At 37.3% G+C, this 21681-nt stretch overlaps 1 protein-coding gene across 1 annotated transcript in view; it reads right to left on the bottom strand.

Moving 5' to 3' along the window:
* Positions 1 to 21237, bottom strand: part of CUL5 (cullin 5) — an 85848-nt gene extending 64611 nt beyond the window's left edge. The window contains exon 1 of the mRNA XM_020996110.2: positions 21148 to 21237. Coding sequence (XP_020851769.1) covers positions 21148 to 21171 — 24 coding nt within the window. The 5' untranslated portion in view covers positions 21172 to 21237. The remainder of the gene's footprint in view (positions 1 to 21147) is intronic.
* Positions 21238 to 21681: the final 444 nt, after the last annotated feature.

Here is a 21681-nt window from a genome sequence, read left to right as displayed (position 1 = left end):
CACACACACACACACACACACACGTGTTTTATCTATCTATACAAACATAAATTTATACATACTTATCATAAATATGTAAATGTTTACATATACAAATATACATAATAAATATGTTTAAATATAATATGTACATATATACATGCACATATATATTTATGCAAGGTTTATACTCTGCCAGCATGGTCTTGGAGAACCTGGAATCATCTTCACACCACAATGAGGCAGAAGAGGAAGCTTCAGTGGAACATCCAAAAAAAAAAAATACACACACACACACACACACACACACACACACACAATAATTAAACTATAGACTTAATTTGCTTTGGCTTTCACAGCACACATCAGAAAAATCTAACTTTAAATGTTTACACTGTAGTCTAGATTAGCCCCTATAAGCTCAACTAAGATCAAAAGACTGCTCATACTAACTCAGCTAGAATTAGTGGTAACCTGGTCTCAGTCAAAAGCCTTTGATTGCAGAATTCAATACCAGTGGAAATCAGAAAGAGCCCAGCAGTAAAATCACCAGTGACTCTTATTCTAAAGGAAAAACATACTAAGCTGAAGGGATGGATTTTAATTCCATATCTTAGTTGAGATCCATGTACATATACCTGACCTGATGGTGAACCTGAAATAAGATCAGAAACATTCTAGATTTTTTTATCTTACACAAAAGAGAACCTCAGTAAACTGAAGTCGCTTTTCATTATTGAAATGTATATAGTTACTGATGCAAAGTGAAATAAGCAGAACCAGGAAAATAATATACATGATGACTACAACAATTATAATGACCAAGTTTGGTTTCTCTGCCCTACTTTTTTTTTTTTTGCAAAGGTGGGGAACCATATATATATAACATTTAATATGTGTTGTCAGGCTCCTTTGATGGGTTGTTTTGTTTTCCTGGACCGCCTTTTTCCTCCCTCTTTTTAAAATTCTATTATAAGGGATGACTCTGGGCAGATTTATTTGAAAACAAATTTTTTTTAATTTAAAAATTTTAAATTTAAAAAATTTTTAAGGAATAAAAGTACATTGAGGCCACAGAACAATAAATAACATGTTGAGGAACGTAATCAGTAAAAACTACTGCTTAAAACTCATAAAAGCACAGATCAAAATTTTTGTTTAATATTTTATAATTTTCAAATAGGATGGATTAGGAAAATTTTTCCCCTCAAACTAATACTGCCAATTGAAATAAAGTTGAGAATGGTAACTAAAACCAATTTTGCTAATGAATATCAATGCCAAAAAAAAAAAAGTTAAATAAAGCCTTAAAGGAATTACAGCAATATAGACAAAAGTCATCTATCTATTACAACCATGTTGGACTCATACAAGGGATATGAAAATAGTTCAGCATTGCCAAATAATCATAATTAATAAAACAACAAAAGCCACATGATTACATCAGTAGTATGATACACAAAAAAAACACTTGACAAAATATTCAATTATGTTAAGTCCCAAAAAGCATGTCATGAAAATACCTTTTTTAATGTGATCAAAATTACATATACACATAGAACTAAGAGTCAACACTACTTACAATGGAAGAAACGTGAAGTATTTCTAGTAAATAACAGCAATACAACAAGGATCCCCCTCTGCCTACCACTATTCAACATAGCACTATAAATACTAACTATAACAATATCATCAATTTGACAATGGATCTGTGACCTTATTAATTCAGGTTTTCCCTTCAACTTTGCAAATCATGATGCGTTCATGATTTCAGCTATGCAAATTATAACGCATCCTGTGCAACTCCTGCCCATGTCTTCTTGTAAGTCTGTCAGAGGGGGTCCATACAACATGAAGATAACATTCTGGGGCACATAGGTTTGTCAAATGGTTATCCCTTGGCTCATCTGTTTTGACCATCTTTTTAGCTCTTATTTTCTAAAAGTGAAATTCTTTATGTCTCTTTTGCAACTCCTTGTTTGTGTTATAACTTGATTACATACACTACAGACCTTTCCAGTTCCCAGAAATAAAGCAAGAGTACACATCACCAAAGAGATAAAATTATCCCTTTTTGCAAATGTTGGTTTACTTAAAATAGCCCCGTGAATATGTCAAGAAACAGTTAATAGTTTCAATATAGTATGTCAAAGAATTAATCCTAAAAATAAAAGTCAGAATTTCTATAAAGTATAAACAAAACCCAAAAGGAAATGATAGAGAAATTCTACTAAAAATAACTATAAAACACATAAAACAACTGAGTTAACCTTCTGAGACATACCCAGGACTTAACACTTTAACTACAAAAACATTTTTACACATAGCCTGTTTATGAGAAAACCTGGTCCTGTGAGTATAGTGAATGCCCAGGTGAGAAAATCTCTCTACCAATGAAGCTCAGCAAATTCTCTGCAACCTATACAGTCTTCAGAGTTGCCTAGACTACTGAGGAGTGATTTGCCCAGAGTCATACAAATATGTGTCTAAACTGGGTCCTGAACCCTGATCTTCCTGGCTTTGACACTAGTATTCTTTCCATTATATCATATTGACTATAATAAACAAAAATTAAGCAATTAAAGAGACGTTTACTTTTCAAGATTAGGCAGCACCAATATAATGAAAATGATACTATCTAAAGAAAAAAAAGAGTAGGACTAAAGGGGTCCCAGCATTACTAAATACAAAATATATTAAAAAGTACTTAATTATCCAAACTATCTGGTATTGGACAAAAAAAAATAGGAACGTTGATCATTAGGACAGAGTAGATAAGTAAGACTTAGAAGCAAAAAAGCAGTCTGGCAGAAAGTGAGTTTAGTATTCTACCTTACATCATATACAAAAATAAACTCCAAATGGATGCTTGATATAAATATAGTCATATCATTAAAAAAAAACCCAAAGAGCAGAAACAAAGTCTCTTTCACAAATATTATTAGGTAAGAATTCATAATTATATAAGAATAAAAAGCACAAATAAAAGTTTTAATCAGGGAAAAAAAATCTATACCAAGCATCTCCAAATAAAGGTTTGATATGAAAAATATAAAGAAAACTGATACAAATATATAAAACCAAAAAAAATTTCCCACTGAGTAAGTGGATAGGAATAAACAGTCTTCAATGGAATTGCAAATTATGGACTCTGTGAAAGACTGCTCCAAAACACTAAGAAAAGAAATGTAAATGAAAACTATGAAGACCAGTCCTCTCAGCAAGTAGGTAAAACAGACAAAAGACTGGAAAAGTCAATGTGAGAAGGTTTGTGAAAAGATAAGCACACTAACACACTAGTGAAACTGAACTGGTACAATCAATATGAGAACTAAGTTGGAATTATCCTAATAAAGTAATAACTAAAATGCCCATGACCTTTCACAGAGATTCCACTATTAGGCATATACCCCCAAGAAGACTAATGATAAAAAAAAGGCCTCATAACAACAAAATATTTATGGAAGCCCTTTTTTGTGATAAAAAAAAACTGGAAACAGCAAATGTTCACCTATTTGGGGAAATGGCTAAATAAATTGTAGTACATTAACAGAGTATTATTGCACTGTAAGAAATGATGGCTATGACAAATACAAAGAAACCATGGGAAAATATACGAACAGATATATTTGTTGAAGTGAAATAAATGAAAACAGGAAAACATTTATACAATAACTACAACAATGTAAATAGAGCAACCAAATAATTAAAATTGAATGCTGTATGATTATTATAACCAAGCTTGGTTCCAAAAAAGAGATGTAAGACTATAACCCACTCCTTCCTTTGAAAGGGGAGGGAACCACGAGAGAGGAACACAGCAAATAATGGCCAATTCTGATATTCTGACTTATTTTGTTAAAATGCTCTTTGAGAAGAAAGGAGAGATGCATTTGGATATAAAAGCATCATAAAAATTTTTTTCAAACGTTAATCTCCATGCTCTCCAACTACCTAGAATTCAGATCCTCAATCCTTCATTCTTTTCAATAGCCAATATACCTGCCATATATTAAATTAATAAATATTTGTTAAACTGAATTTAATGATACTGAAGGAATAGCTATGCCAACTGCATGAAGGGATCTTCAAACCTGAAGTGTGACCAAGGGCAGACAAGAGATGCAGAAGCACAGGAAGTGTTGAGCACGAGTTTCTGGCTTGGACAAGCACATGGAGGCCCTGAACCTGTGCACTTGCAATTTAGACCCTAAAGCTGCACTTTCAGAGGGCTCATGAATCCATTCCCTCCATATACTCAAGGTCAAGACTGCACCAATGGCACCATGAATTGTGGCAGCTGTGGATCAAACTTTTCGGGAGGCATGAAATGATCACCAGGGTCTCTTTGTGTCTCTCCATCTCTACTGTAGGTCAGTCGTTCTTTTCCTAAAAGGCAAGGAAGCTGTCCCCAAGGCTTGATTGGCTTAGGAGAAATAAGGCTTATGCCACCAAGTAATTATGGACTCCAGGTTGGAGTGAGGGCCCTTTAAAGGGCAGATGTCCTGAGTCACTACACCCAGATGCGTTGACCAAATGAATATCCACATGAATAAACAACATTTTAAGTAGCATTTTAACATTTAGAGAGATGTCTAAGGTCTTTTGTACTTCAACACTATTCACTGCATTATACAGTTGCATATGAAAACGAATGGGGCCTCCAGCAAAGGGCTTACATCCCAGGTGAGTATTTTTACTATGGCAAAGTAAACTACTCCGTTTAACTATTGAATGATTTATTTTATTTCAATATCTGACTTTTAACTACTAGGACCAACCTGAATCTAGCTTAGTCTGATTCAGGAGGAAAGTGGAAAGCACCAAAAGAGGTTTTCCTAATTGCTTTGATAAGAGTTCCAAAAGAAATCCTTTTATGTGCCTATCTTAAATAAATGTGTTTTACAGTTAATGTCTAGTTAACCCAATTGTTAGCAGACAACTGAAAATCCTTTGGGTTAGACAAGTCAGAATTAGGTGTTCCCAAGGGAACACCTGGATGGAGACAAGAGTCATAATGATTATTATTAAAGAGAAGCCAAAATTGAACCTGCTCCAAATTTCAGGGGTTAGTAATTTTTAACAAAGAGATTATAGGAGGCTAGTATCCTTCTCCTTGAGTCTTCCAAAATTTTCCACATCTTCACAATTGCTTCTCTTCTCTATCCAATCTTTTCAACAAACTCCTGTAGTTGTTATTAAAACCTTGGCTCCAATCTTCCTTTCTAGAAGTACTGTAGTGAATTGGTACAACCATTATAAGAAGTTGGAATTATCCAACTTCACTTCATGGACTTTAATTTGCAGTCAAACCAACCTACTTATTGACACTCTATACACAACACTGTATCTCCTGTCTTCATGCCTTTGTACAAACTGCCTCCCAATGTACTTCTTTACCTCTGCTTCAAACTCCTTAGTGTCCTTCAAGGTTCAGCTCAGGTTCGGTTTCTTAGAGGCGGCTAACTGATGCATTGGATAGAATGCTGGTTCTGGAATGAAGGAAACTCAAGTTCAAATGTGACCCCACTTACTAGCTGTGTGACCCTTGGCAAGAACTTAATCCTGTCAGCCTCAGTTTGGTCAACTGCAAAATAGAGATAATAGGATAAACAGAATACCTACCTCCCAGGGTTATGGTGAAGATCAAATGAAATAATACTCGTAAAGCACTTAGAACACTGCATGGCACTTAGAAGGAATTTAATAAATGCTTGTTTACTTCTATTAGAGTGCCCTTCATTCACCAAATTATTTTGTATATTTTGCACTTACTATACTGTGCATGTTGGTTCCCTCCAGTAGCACGTAAACCCCTTGAGGGGAGAGACTGTTTCATTTTTGTCAGCACATCACTGAAGCCTAGCACAGTGCTTGAACACAGCAGGCACAAGGCTTTCTGAATGACACACACATACAACTTTCAAATATCTGTCTCTGGCTCTGATCATTCTTCCAAGTTCCCAAAAAGCATATCCAATTGCTTGTAGAACAGCACCTAGATCTCCCACAGTTAACCAAACTCAGCAAGTCCAAAACACATTTATGGAGATACAAAGTCTGCCTCATGAAGCAAGCTAACATTCTACTAAGCTAAGGGAATATAAAACGCATACAGAAAAGTTAAATACAAGGTGGTTTGAAGACATTTGAGACCATTAACAACTGAAGGGACACAGAAAAGACTTCACATAGAAAGTGACACCTGAATTAAGCCTCTTTAAAGAAAAATTCTGACAGGTAGACATGAGGGAATTCATTCAAGGAATGGGAGGGAGGGAGTGGTGGAGATGGAATGTTGAATTTAGAGGGCAAATAGTCTCATTTGGCTAAAATACACATCTCCCTTTACTGCTTAAACTTACTGAGGGGGCAGCGAAGCATCTTACTGTTCTGGGTATTATTGTTGTTCTGTTGTACATTGCCTTGCCTAAATTTGTGGATTGAATTTTCCAGAGAAACAATGTTATAAATAGCAGTGAGCTTTTCAGATCAACCTATAATGTGTACCAGAGGCATCAGATTCTTAACGAATGCCAGGAAAACATTTCCTCCTGGTATAGTTATGCTGAGAAATCTTGTGGCTCCAACATACAGGTGGAATGCAAGAAATACCAACAGGGGCCTCAGCAGAACCTGATATGGGGTAAACTTGGGAGAAAGGAACTCTTACGTGGGAAACAGGGTCTAGAAACCTCCCATGAGAACTGATCACAAAGTGAAGCCATGATGCCTGGTAACAAGGAGCAGTGCAGATCTGGGGTAGAACAAAGAGGAGAGAAGAGCACCCAGGGGTGGCATTCTGAGTAATGAGTAATTGCCAGCCCAAAGTTGTGTACAGAGTGAACAGCAAGTCCAAAAGCATCAGTATGGCTCAATGAGAACCATGAATGAAAGAATTGGAAAGAGAATTAATAGTTTGGTGCAACATGTACAAAACCATGCCTAAGCAATAAACTCCCTAAAAATCAGAATGGACCAAATGGAAGCCAAGAAATATTAAAACGAAGTAAAAAAAAAACTGAGGGAAAAAAACCTTAATTCACAACAAAAACAACTGACCTGAAAAACATACTGAGGAGAAAAAACTTAAAAAGAATTAATGACTGAAAAAGGGCAGTGGCAGAAGGAAGCTCCCAGTTGAAGAGAATTCTGGGGCTCCTACAGCTCAAGTAGAGCAATGAAATTCTTGTTTAGTTCAAAATGGCTATCCTCTACTGCCACCCCCAAAACAGAAGGAACTGTGATGTCTGAACCTTAAACTGTACCTCTCAATAATCTTCCATGAATTTAATTTTTATCCCAGTTTTAAATACATCTCTTTGCACATACCTAGCTGAGGCCTAGCTAGATAGAACAGTGAAAGGAGTATAGGTCAATTAGACCTGAGCTCAAATCTGGCCCCAGACCCTTACCATGTGACTCTGGACCTCTGTATGTTAAGTTACATAAGTTAGCCTCTGTATGCCTCAGTTTTCTTAATTGTAAGGATAACAGCACCTACCTCCCAAGGCTGTTGTGTGGATCAAATGAGATAATATTTGTAAAGCACTTAGCACAATGCTTAGTAACAGTAAATACTACCTAAATGCTAGTTATTATTACTATTATCATCATTATTATTATTACCACAGGGTGATTCAGTGTCAAACTTATCAACACTAACCTGACCTTGGCTTTGACTTCAAAAAACCCAGACCACCTGATCTTTCCTTTCATTTTTAAATCCAGTAATCCTGGGCACTGATCTCTGCTTGCTTCCAGCTATTCTGATTTCCCCTTGGCTTCCAAGGGAGAGCTGAAATTCCTTTTATCATGCAGCATTATGGAAGTAAAGTGGCCATAGTTTCTGAGGCAACCTCCTCCATAGGTTGCCTCACTACTAGAATACAATGTCAGATAAAGCACAGTACATATTCCCCTTCCACTACTACTACTTATTGTTTTTAACCAGAGTTTCTTTCTTCTCTTTCAGTGAATACAGTCTTTTGACATTTTCTAAGGTATAAAAAAAATAGACAAACAGGATGGTATGTATATTGTGTACAAGGTCTACAAACAGACCAATGAACTTGGCCAGAAGTAAAAAGGAGGGGGAAAGGGGGCTGGTTAGAATTTGGAAAATTGTGTAGCACTTTTCAATGACCCCAGACACAAAAGGCCATTGTTTTAATTATGCCAATGACATTACATGGTTATTCAACATGGAACACCACAATCTCATAAATTAAAACTGTAGGTATCCCAGATGTAAAGACATGGCAGTTATGATGTGCACTGTGTATCACCAATGATGACATGCTCAAAAAGTGATCTAAGAGACATCATTTTTAACATAAATTACTAGAAAAAGAGGTGAGATTTTGTCAGACTAACAGCACATATATTGTGTCAATAACTAAAAAAAAAAAAAAAGAGCTAGGAGAGTTACCAAAGACACCGATAAAAACTGAACAGGAAGGACAGAATGTCTAGCTATACTGCCAGAGAAATTTCAAAGTAATAACAATGATAATAGTTAGCATTTATATAATGACTGTGTCAGGCACTGTGCTAAGTGCTTTACAAATATCTCAACTGAGCCTCACAACAACCACATGAGGTAGGTGTTATTATTATCCCCATTTTATAATTTAAGAAACTGAGGCTAACAAAAGTTAAGTGACTCGCCCAAAGTCACACAGCTGGTGTCTGAGACCAGATTTAAACTCAGATTTTCCTGACTCTTTCCCAAGTTCTATCCACTATGCCACTAAGCTGCCTATAAAATAATTAGCAGAAAGTAAAAAGGCTCCATCTTGGCCTTAGTTTTTTGTTGTTGTTGTTTTCACTTAGACCTCATAGGAAAAGAAAAAGTTGCTATAGTTTAAAAAAGACCCCAGGAGCTATCTACATTTAATAAGAACACCGTATTTCTAGCATTCTAGGAATTAAGTCATAGGAGGGTAAAGAATGGGATCAGTATTGCAGTGGGAATGAAGAAGAGGAGAACAGTGGCTAAAACAACTGGAGGGATTTACCCACTCCTCTTTCACCAAAGTCAGTGTGACCACTTGGTCCTGGAACAACAGCTATGCCAGAAAGGAAATCCCATGGGGAAGAGAGAAAAGAAGTTAGCATATGAAGGAGGAAGGTAAATTGAAGATTTTTGGTACCCTCCAACAAAGCATTAACTTCAAAAGATTAACTTTACCTTAAATATCTCTAATTTCTTCTGGAATTAAATAATTCTGTATTCTGCACAATTTATACCAACTTCAAACTCAACCATGTAATTCTGGCAATCCAGATTTCCCTTGTTTTAAAAAGTGAACACTTCCCTACCTCTAGTTTCCCCAAATTTCTGTTCTCTATACTTCCTCAAAGGTTACCAACAGGTTCAGTGAACACAGCTGTAAGTATATTCAGCCCTTTAAGGCATAACTTACCTAGTTTCGGGGCTTAAGCTCAATTGGAAATGCTAGGGACTTTTACCATTTCTCATCTAACACGGGTTTCAATGAACAGAAATCACACAAATCAAGAACTGAATCTCAAAAATTACCTAGTGAAACTTGAAGTCAAATATGGATCCCTTTTGACATCACTGACCAGAGGTTATCCAGGGTCTGCTTAAAGGCATTCAGTGATGGGGAATCCAATACCTCCCTCCTAAGGCAATGATTCACACTTATCTCAAACTGTTGCAGTTCTTCCCCACAAAGAACCTGAATCGTACCTCTCTGCAATTTCCACCCACTGCTCCCAATTCCTTTAACTACACATTTCTACTTCCAGACACATCCCTTCTAAATAACAACATAAACTCGAGTTCATAAAATGTCAAGTGTATAGCCCTGAATTCAGTTCTAGGTCCCAATTTCAGAAGGATGTTGATAAGCTGGAAGTGTGTCCAGAAGGCAACCAGGATAGGGAAGGGCATTAAGTCTATGCCAAACAAGGAAAGTAATTTTTATCTTAAAAAAGACTCAGGGGAGAACATGATACCTGTTTTCAAATATGTGAAGAACTGTACCGTGAAAGATGGATTACACTTGTTCTGACTGAAAAGCCAGAAACAACAATAACGGTTGGAAGTTACAAAGAGGTAAAATTAGTCTTCAAGTCAGGAAAAATTTCCTAATGGCTGGAGCTATCCAACAGTAGAAAGGATTGCCCAGAGAGGTGGCATATGTTCTCCATCCTTGGAGGTCTTCAGCAAGAAACCAGATGACACTTCCTCAGTATTCTGTGAAAGAGATTCGTTTTGGGTATGGATTGAACTAAATCACTGCTGAAGTACATTTCTTTTTTTTACTTTTACTTTATTTTTCATATTTATTTTCTTTTTAAATTTTGAGCTCCAAATTCTCTCCCTTCACATTCTCCCCTAAGGAATGATACCAATTACGCATGTGAAATCATGCAAAACATATTTCCACACAAGCCATACTAAGAAAAAACAGAGTAAAAAAATATTAAATACATTTCAACTCAAATTCTGTAATTCTATGATCCTGGCATAGCGAAAATAGCAGACTTAACTTAAGCCTGGCTCTGCCACTTACTAATTACCTGATTGTGAGCAAACCTTTTTTCAAAAAGCTCTATAAAAATACAGATAATACAAAAGACTACCAATCTCTAAAGGGTTGTTACGAAGAAAGTACTTTTAAACCTTAAAGCACTACTTTTTCCATCTGTAAAATAGGTAGATTGAAGTAGAGGGTGTCTTTCATCTCTAAATCACTATGATGAGATTTAAAATTTAATTTAAAAAATTAAAAAATTTAGAACTTACAGGCAAGGACCAATTCACTTTTCCATTTTGTATTCCCACTGCCTAGCAATAACTAGCAGAGACTAAGTGCTTAATGATTCAAGCACCATAGCCTTTGCTGGCCTCCTTGCTTTGTGATTCCAGGCAGGGGGGAAACTGTGTGCTGGGGAAAGGGAAATTAGAGAGGAAAAATTAAAATTTTCTTTTCAAAATCAGTGGGGTGGGACATGCATAAATTCAGCATATTTTTAGTTCTATTATTATTCAAGATCTGTACATCTTTAAAGTTAAAGCACTATTAATAAGCAGCTGTTTGATCTTTCAACACTAAGTATTCCTAAAACACATATTTATCAGACTCAGGAAAAGGCAGAAAGATTACTGTATGTATATACATATATATACACACACATACATATGTAAAAATATAAATTAAAACCAATCTTTTTTAAATGAATACAAAAATATATAAGATAGTAAATAAGTCTCTGCAGCACCATATTTAAAAAACTGTTACTATACTGAACTATATTCTAATACAGCACAGATTTTTACAGAAAAAAATGTAAATAATGATGAACCTAAAAGAAAATTCTATTGCAAAGCTTACAGCCGGTTTCTATATATCCAACACAGAAAAAAAAAACCCAAAACTTCTTTTTGGCATTTAAAGTCCTTCACCAACTTGGCATAACTTATCTTTCTTCAATGATTTCCACTTCTCCCCGGCCTGCCCTTCCCATTCTAGCCAAACTGACCTGGTTTGGCTCAATGACAGTCATACATGACTCCCACCTCTATGTCTCTGTACCAGTTGTTCCTTTTCCTTCAAATGTTTTCCCTCTTCATCTTTCACTCTTAAGATGTCTAAAAGTTCAAGTGCTACCTGCTAACAAAATCTTTCTTGATTCTCCCAGTTTTTACTGCTCTCTTGCCCCCAATGCCAAATACAAATACTTTGTACTTATTAATCTGTTTGTATGTTGTTTCTGGTCAATGAAATCTAAGGTCGTTGAGGACAGAGACAATTAATTTTTGTCTTTGCATCAAAAACACATGGTCAAATTCCTGGTACATAACAATTAATACATATCTTTTGACTGAATTCTCTAAGTTTTTCTAATTATTGTCACTAATAAATACTGCTATCATGCAGTATGCTTGATATTATATAAAAACATGGATTACCTGAAGTTACAAAGAAATGATCACATCACATGCAGGACAAAATAAGTCACATTAAAATGTTACAACAGATTATATGATAGGGTCAAAATATTGTACTGAAAATAACACAATGGGCCCAAAGATTCAATGTACATGGTATGCTAAGCAGTCCTATGTATTTACAGTGATGGAATTCCAGTGTGAGAGTATGTTGCTCTTTTGGTAAGTATATTTTGACAAGTATCTTTTTGATGAGTATCTTCTAAAGCAAGGATTCTTAACCTGGGGTCTTCAGTGTTGTTTTCTTTAATATTCTGATACAGTATTTCAATGTAATTGGCTTCCCTTGTAATCCTATATGTTTTATTTTTATGCATTTTATAATATTCTGAGAAGGGATCCATAGGCTTTACCATACTTCCAAAGGGCTCCTTGACACAAAAAAGAACTCCTGGAGAAGTAGTATGATTTCCAATATAACACTGGTGGTTACTACCACGAAGACCTTAAAAAAGTAGTTGGTTTGTTAACTGTGTATCTCCTAGCCTTTCTCCTGTCCTGTATTCCCTTTCCTTACTCATTATGTGCACACTGCTTTCAATGCCATCCTATCTATCTAAAATAATCCTAATCAGGCCAACCTCTAAGATTCAAAATTAACCCTTCCCGGGGCAGCCAGTGGTGCACTGGCTCTGGAGTCAGGAGGACCCGAGTTCAAATTTGGCCTCAGACCAAACACTTGACACTTAACTACCTGTGTGACCCTGGGCAAGTCACTTAACCCCAATTGCCCTGAAAAAAAAATCCAAAATTAACCCTTCCCTCTCCAAAGGACCAATTAAAACTCCTATTTTACCCTAGGTATTGGGTGGTAATCTAACTGAAAGATATATACTAAGATATGAGTGAAGGGGTGTTAGCCCATCTAAAATAATTTACTTTTTAAATAGAAATTACTAACCTAAATTTATCTCAACTGTCTTTAAGTGCAAAATGGTAGGAGAGAAGAGGCTCACTATACCTTCCTCAAATTTCTCCCTCAGCAACTTCAGGTTCTTCAGGATAGGAAAATGAGGTGGGTAGAAGGGAAATTTCTATCAACTTCTCTTCCATCTTGGGTCTATTTTTTTTCAAAGGAAGGAGCTACTTCTTCTCTGGTTTCGAGAAAAAAGAGAGGGAAGCAGGTATCAAGTAAAAATAATAGAGGGCTCTCTCCTTCCTGGAATTTGTGGTTAAAAATTTTCTTAATGATGTAAAAACATTTTATATTTAGATATAGCCTTTTCTAGTTATTAACATTTACAAAGCACTCAAGGATTTTAAGGTGTAGGTTACATGTACAGATATTACATGTGGTTAGTTCACAAGCAGTTTCTTCAATTATCTCACTCCTCCACACAAAATCTTATGTCTCCCCACTGCCCAAAAGATAATGCTGAAACTCCTTAGCCTGGCATTCAGGGATCTCTACAACCTGACCCTACCTACCCTTCTAGCTTATCTACTCCAACTATTCCCTTATAATAGTTAATAATAGCTGACATTTATTTAGCACTTACATGTGCCAAGCACTGTCCTAAATGGTTTACAATTATCTCATTTGATCCTCACAACAACTCTGCTAGATAAGAGCTATCATTATCCTCATCATATAGTTAGTAAGCGTCTGAGGCCACACTTGAACTCAGGTCTTCCTGATTTCGGACCAGTAATCCATGTACTGTGCAACCAAGCTGCCCCTACTAAGGGGAAAACAAAAAAATTAAATTAGGATTAAAGAAAATGGTTTGGTCAAACTACATTATGATATAGAATATTACAACAAAGAGCTATATATAACAAAACAAAAGGTTTCTAAGTGTCAATAATGGTCTATTTCCAGAGGGTTCCGAACCTGGGGTCCAAACTGTTGGGTTTTTTTAAATGTGTTGAAAAAAGGGGGAAAGATCCACATGTACAAACATATTTAGAGCAGCTCTTTTTGTGGGAGCAAAAGCAACAAAGACTTGTGGGGAATGGCTGAATAAGTTGTGGCATATGAGTGTAATGGAATACTACTGTTCTATAAGAAACAATGAGCAGGCAGATTTCAGAAAAACCTGGTGAGACTTACTGATGCTGAGTAAAATGAACAGGACCAGAAGAACACTGTACACAGTGACAGCAACACTGCTCAATGATCAACTGTGACAGAACTGGCTCTTCTCAGCAATGTAATGATCCAAGATGATTCCAGAAGACTCATGATGGAAAATGCTATTCACATCCTGAGAAAGAACTATTGACTCTGAATGCAGACTGAAACACATTATTTCCACTTTTTTTGTTTTTTCTCTCTCATGGTGTTTCCCTTTTGTTGTGATTCTTCTTTCACAACATGACTGATGCGGAAATATGTTTAACACGATTGTACATGTATAACCTATGTCAGATTGCTTGCTGTCTTGGGAAAGGAGGAAGGAAGGAGAAAAATATAGAACTCAAAATCTTATAAAAGTGAATGTTGAAAACTATCTGTATGTGTAACTGGAAAAAAATACTTTTAAGTGGAAAAAATTAAAATATGTTGATAACTTTCAATATATATGGTTTCCTTTTTAATCTTTTTTTTTAAATTTTATGCACTTAGAAATATTATCCTAAGAAGGGATCCATAAGTTTCAGACTGCCAAAGGAGTCCAGGACACAAAAAAAAGGTTAAGAACCCCTAGTCTATTTCACATAAATGAGGAAGCATAACTTATTATTGCTACTGTTATTGTCACAGCTAAATTTCCATCCCTCTATAGTCCCTTGCATTTGTTATGATGGAAATTTTATTGTGAGAGTATGTTGTTCTTTTGATGAATATCTTCAAGGATGGTCAGAAAATGGAGATTATTAGGACTACTTCAAAGGATACAGAGACTAGTTGTGCTAGTTACTAACAATCTAGTTTTAAGTGGCAAGCAAAACATAAAAACACAGAATGTCAACAGTGAGATAAAGATCTGAGACACTATCTAGACCAATCTTCCACACAAAGAAACTTTCTATGATTTCTTTCACAAGCAGGCATCTGAATTAGTGACAAGGAGCTCATCACCTCATTCACTCCATTTCATTAATAGACAGTTCCACAGTTCAAGTCTGCCTCCTTGTAACTTCCACCTTTTGGTTTTTGTTCTGCCAACTAGAGTTATAATAATAATTTCCCTTCTACATGTCAGCCTTTCACACAATCACAGAATCTGAGAGTTGGGAGAGACTTCGATGCCATCTAACCCAACTCATACAAAAAAAATCCCCATCATAACAGAGCCGACAAACGTGACTATTTCCAAGACGGAGGAAACCAATCACCTCTCCAGAAAGCCCATCTCCTTTTCAGACAGCTGTAATTGTTAGCAAGTTTTTCCTGATGGCAAATCTAAACTGGTCTCTTTGCAATTTCTTTCCATCACTCCTTCTTGGTTCTGCCCTCTGGGTCCAAACATAATAAATCCAATCCTTCCTTCACATCCTTCAAATATCTGAAACCAGCTATTATGTCTCCCCCAAGTCTTCTCTTCTCTAGGCTAACCATACCATTTTTTCAAATGATTCCCACATGACATGAACTCAAGGCCTTTCGCTATCTTGGTTGTATGGATGAGCTACAATCTATATGGCTGGAGGGAGTGCCCATCAATGATCATGAATCTATTTAAGTACTGAAATATTCTTATTATATTAAATGGCTTCCAGTGCAAATTAAAACTAAAATGACTTTCTTGTCAATTATACTGTTGGTTCATACAGTGAAACTATACTCTTCTAATATATTTAAGTCATTTTAATATGAACTGCTGGTAAGCCAGGTCTTCTCAATCCTTTATTTGGTAAAATGATTTCTGGTAATACAACATTTTGTCCTTCTAGATATAAGTTCCCTGGGAGCAAAGACAATCTTATTCATCCATGAACCATCACAGTGCCTAGCACATACAAGGTGTCCCCCTTAATACCTTAAAACCACACCAAGACTTTTGGAATACCTTATATTAGGGATAATGACTGGAGCTGTGATTTTATTGCTATAGAATTCTTAGATGAGAAATTTTCTCTACCAATAGAAGTCAGCACCTTCTCTTCAACTTAAAGTCTCAGAAAGTTGCTTAGAGCACTGAGAGATTAAATGACATGCTCAGGGTCACAGAGCCAGTATATGTCAGAGGCAAGTACACCAAAGTCTTCCTGGCTCCAAAGCTGGCTTTCTCTCTCCAACTACACCATGCTGCTTCTCAACAGACTGGAAGCTCAAAAAAGTATATTTAATTAAATAATCTCTAAAAAAAGTCATCTTATTTTTGACACAGGAAGTGTGCAATAATTAACTATGATGGAATTACCTCTTCTCAGCAATACAATGATCCAAGACAATTCCAAAAGACTCATGATGGGAAAATGCTATCCAAAAAAAAAAAAAGAAGAGAAGAAAATGCTATCCACATCCAGAGAAAGAACTATGGAGAGTCTGAATACAGACTGAAGCATACTATTTTCACTTTTTTTGTTTTTTCTTTCTCATGGTTTTTTGCTTTTGTTCTGATTCTTCTTTCACAACATGACTAATGTGGAAATATGTTTAACACAATCGTACATGTATAACCTATATCAGATTGATTGCAGTCTTGGGGAAGGGGAAGGGGAGAGGGAGAGAGAAAAATTTGGAACTCAAAATCTTACAAAAATGAATGCTGAAAACTATCTTTACATGTCATTGGAAAAAAAGATAAAGTACTATTAAGTGCAAAAAAAAAAGTAAAGAAATGTGGTTTTCAGAGAGCCCAATGATTATTAAATTATCTCTACTTGACTTGTTTTCCAATATGTTAGATTCAGTTGTTTTAGATAGTAGATAGCAGCAATTTTTTCCTTTTTTTTAATCTTGCTTTTTTCCCCCTAATATTTCTTGCTATCTCATTAAGTCATTCATTTGCATGGTCTATTCTAAATTTTAGAGATTTCTTTACCATTTACCATATAGGCTGCTTATTCTTTTTCTGCTTCATTTCTTCTAGGAATTTATATAGTTCTTATGGGGAAAAAAATTAATTTTTTTCCTTTTGCATATTTGGCTTATAGTTGTTACGGAGTTAATCTCTCCTAAGATGGATTATTGGGTATTTCTGGATCTATTATAAATCGTTGTATAAATAGTTTGTATGTACTTATATTTACTCATCTCTCCATCCTTAGTTTGTGAATTGAGGTTTTATGCCTCTACCCTTTGCTATGCTTTTGGGTGGGATGTTCAACCCTGCCTGAACCTGAAAGCTGGGTTTCTAAGCCAACTTCTACTTTATGGGGTTAGCACTAGCCCTGTCCCTTTGAAGTGTGGAGTACTGGATCTTCAAGGCCCTTTTTGGTATTTCTTGCACAGACATCAGAGTCCCTGAGTCTAGGGTATCCCGTTCTGAGTAATGTCACACCTGGACTTGTAATAGCTGTTCCAATAGCTTCTAAAGTCCACTCTGCTTTCTCTGTCTCTGGACAGAGCCTTGTTGGCTACAAGTGTTGGGTTACAAACCAGTCTCTGGTTTCCCTAGAAGATTGGAGCTTGAGAACTGACTCTGTTGGAGGGGGGCCCCCTTTTCTATTGCCCTTAATCTTCTATATGACATTTTCATACAGTTCTGTGATGGAAGAAGTCAATAACTAGACTTTCTCAGTGAATTTCTTGATCATTAATTGCTCTGGTGCGATTTTTTTGGGGTTTTTTTTCCTGGGTATTCAGGAAGGAAGGAAATGAGCATTCATTAAGTTCTAACTGCAAGAAGGAAGCAAGCATGCATTCATTAAGCATCCACTATGTGCAAGACACCGTCCTAAGCACACAGCAAATATTATCTCAAGCTGTCAACTTCCATTGAGGCAATGATACTGGCTGGAAGTCCTCTCAATTCCATCCCAATTAATACAGTATAACCTATTGACATACAAATATTAGAATCATAGGGACCTTACTATTACCTTTGTGGCCTTCTGCAAGTTTTCCTTTCTAGGCTTAAGTGTCCTCATCTGAAAAAATGAGGAGTTTATGCTAGATGATCTCCATGGTCCTTTCTAGCTCTAAAAGTCTTTAGCCCTAACAAAATGAATAACAATTTTATCCAATTAGAGATGGAAGAATTCAGTTCAGTTACACTAGCATCATCTGACTACTTTAACTTCCTAGTATTTAAAAGCTATACCAAAAGGAAGGCAATAAATCTCATTTCCCCTCACCATAAGTATCAGAAAAACCCACAGCACATTAAAAAAGAAAATATAAATTTTCTTCAATATTGCTTCCATAGTCTTGTTTTCTGAAATGTTTCTGATATATGGTGTTCTTAATTACAAGAGAATCTTTTTTTTCCACTATAATTCTCTGAAAATTAAAACATATGTATATATATTCCCCAAACTGAAACCAGAAGTCACATCACTTTACTGCCATAGCTAAGAGCACAAGGCATCCCTGGAATGATCTCAGGGGGATATAGTACAGTAGGTGTTTCCAATCTAAGCATACCAAGAGAATCTATAATACCCTCTCCTTTTTTGTATTTTCTCTCAAAAGATTCAACACACAAAAGGCATTCAGTGTCACCTGAGAAAACCTTCCACTCTTTTCCTCCTCTAACTTATTTTGCATATTGCTGCTATAATATTCCTGTGTCAATTCACTACTCTGCTTAAAAATCTTCAGTGGCTACTTACCTGTTGCCTACTTGGTAAAATTAAAACTCCTTTGCCTATTACTCAAGGCTGTCTTAAAATAATAACTTCTATATATCATTTTAAAATTTGCAAAGTGCTTTACATACATTATTTCATTCAATTCTCAAGACAACCCTGGGAGGATGAGATAAGAAAACCGAGGCTAAGAGTCAAAGTGACTTAAGTGCCCAGGGTCACACTGCTAGTAAGTATGTAAGAGAGGAGTTTGGCACTACATCCAATGAATCACCATGATATCCTTTCTCACATTATTGCCTTGGAGTCAAATTGGACTGTTCTCTGCCAACTGAATAAACACAGCCCAATTAAGGCTCCCTAGCTTAGCCCTTTGCACATGTGGTATATGCCTAGAATAACTTCCCTTTCCCTCTTTTATTTGTTGAATTCCTTCCCTCTATTAAAATCCAATTCAAATGTCAATGTTCCTCCAAGATGCCTTCTTTGTTTTCCCCACTCAGACCTCACAAAACAATTTGTTTTGTAATTTTCTAATGCATTCAGCATGAGAAACAGTTATGCAGTGGATGGAAGGCTAAAGAGTCAGGAAGAGCTAATTCCAAGTCTTGCCTCTGGTGTGTCTTGGTTGGCTGATCATGAACAATTTCCCTGACTTTAGTGTCTCAGGGAAGTCTCTTAGATTACAAATTGCAATGAGTTATTGAACTGCATTCATTGCTGCTATCTTAGAAACAAAAAAACAACCCAAACACCAAATTATTCATTATGTAAGAATGCGCATTATACCTTCTACCTCTCTAGATTCTAATGAGTCTCCAGGGTCTTTTAGGCTGGGGTCCGTGAACGTGATTTTTTAAAATATTAACTTTATTCCAATATAATTAGTTTTCCTTTGAAATCCTAAGCATTTTATTTTACATATTTAAAAACATTATTCTGAGAAAGGGTCCACAGGCCCAATGGGGTAAATAACACAAAAAAGATTAGGAACCCCTGCTCTAAGGAGACTACTGACCATTTTAAACTTGGAATTCCCCTAGCACCTAGCACAGGGCTCAGGCCACAGTAAGTGTTTAATAAATGTCGAATGAACTAGATGAATTCTGCACAAATCCCCTACTGATCACTTAATCTCCTCTCCAGATAGAAAAAATAATACATATACCAAAGTTAAAAGTAAGCCTTATATAATAAAAAGGTGAAAAGCAGAAAAGAATTTCAACAGAAAAACTAAAAAGAGCCTGAACTGACACCAAACAAGACATCTGCTAATTCTAATCAGCATCCCTTTAAAAAAAAAATCGACTTTGGAACACACACACACACACACACACACACACACACACACAGAGACATGCACCAGTTTAAATTGTTAGCATAACATGGAAAATGGTACCCAAACCATCACTCATGCTCAAATCAGTCTTGACTTCAAACATCAAATTGTTATATTTAAGTAACCAAATAAAGACAAAATTTATTTAACTAGTATTATGGTATTTGATTTGAGAAAAGTGATTCGTGACACAGGAAGTAATCATAATTGACTAGTCCAAAGAGAGAGGATGAAATCAGGAAACACTTCAACCATTCAGAAATCAGAAACACAGGGTAGTAAATAAGAAAAGGCCCCCAGAGTCAAGAGTTAACTCCAGTTACTCTTCAAGCTGACTATGTGACCTTGGGCAAGTCACTTAACTTCTTTATATTCGCCTGCTTCCTCATCAATAAAATGACAGGATTATATTAATGAGTCCCAGGTTTAAAATCCTTTGAATCCATACAGGCAAAAAGTTTCCAATGTGAATATCACTATAAAATAATATAGGGACGTACTGACCCTTTCAGTTGATTTGCACCTCCTCTTAACCTGCTTATGGAGCCTTACCTCCAACACCGTTCCTGTCAAACACCCGATAAAACTAAAACAGTCTGCACAAAATTACTTTCTTTAGAAAAAAGAGATTCTTAAAATCCTCTAATATCTTGTTACTGCCTTACAGCAAGAGCTCAAGCCCTTAAAGAAACTGAGTGAGACATAGGATTAGAGAACCTGAAATCTTCAGAGAAAGCAAACAGGCGAGAGGATTGGGGTGGAGGGGCATGCAAACTAATGGGGTGGGGGGAAGGGTCCTACAAACCTTGTCTGCCTTGGGGGAAAGGGGTTGAGGTGAATGGGATCAGCATCCTGTGGCCCAGGAGTTCCTCGGACATTTATCTTCTATGCCTTAGACGCACAGAGCTGGGGGCGTGGGGAACCCCTAAAACGGAAGTGTACCCTACCTCCCCGAAGTGAGTGTCCCGTTGAGCGATCGCAAGACTCCCTACGACCCCACCGGCTACATACACAACACACACGGCAACTGGTGGGGGGGAGCAAGGCCCGTGTCCCCCCTCGGTCACAGCTGTCACTACAGGTCCCGTCGCCTGACCCTGCCCAGCATCAGCCCCCGGGCCCAGGCGTGCTACTTCCTTAGCGCGGGCCCTGTAGCAGAGCCTGGAGCGGCGGACAGGGATGGCAGGAGTGGGGTTCTTACCTTTAACAGATTAGACGTCGCCATGTTTCCTCAACTTATCCTCTCGCGGGACTGCGCGAGATTTCCGAGAGCTCGCCGGCTCAGCTGCGGCCTCTCCCGCCAGACCTCCCGGCAGGGCCCAGCGCTGCCTGATGGGGGAAGGGAGGGTGGACCGGACTCTGGGGCTGTCTGTCCAGGCCCCGGGGACTGTCTCGCTCGCCCTCCTCCCCTCTACATGCTCGCGGGGGGGGGCTCCCCCGCAAGGGAAGAGCTCGTGCGAACGCAGGCGAAGACCCGGAGACCCTGTCTGCAGAGCGAAGACAGAAGAGCCGGGGAGGGGGAAGAGGCAACGAGAGCAGAGCCGGGACGAGCCGCCCCTATCCCTTCAGCTCAGTCCGTCATGGTCTCGACCGCAGCCAATCTCTGGAATTCAGGGAGCCCCGCAGCCGAGGTTCTGAGGAAGGGGCCGAGTCACGTGGCCCTGAAGCCCGGGCCTTGACGAGCCCCGGGTGAAGCTGGGAACCTGAGGAGGAGGAAGGGGCGGGGAGGCGCCGA

Source organism: Phascolarctos cinereus, unplaced genomic scaffold (genome assembly GCF_003287225.1).
Source record: "Phascolarctos cinereus isolate Bilbo 61053 unplaced genomic scaffold, phaCin_HiC Scaffold_726;HRSCAF=1367, whole genome shotgun sequence".
Taxonomy (NCBI): Eukaryota; Metazoa; Chordata; class Mammalia; order Diprotodontia; family Phascolarctidae; genus Phascolarctos; species Phascolarctos cinereus.
The sequence above is the reverse complement of the archived record's forward strand: the minus strand, read 5'-3'. Positions and strand labels throughout refer to the sequence as shown.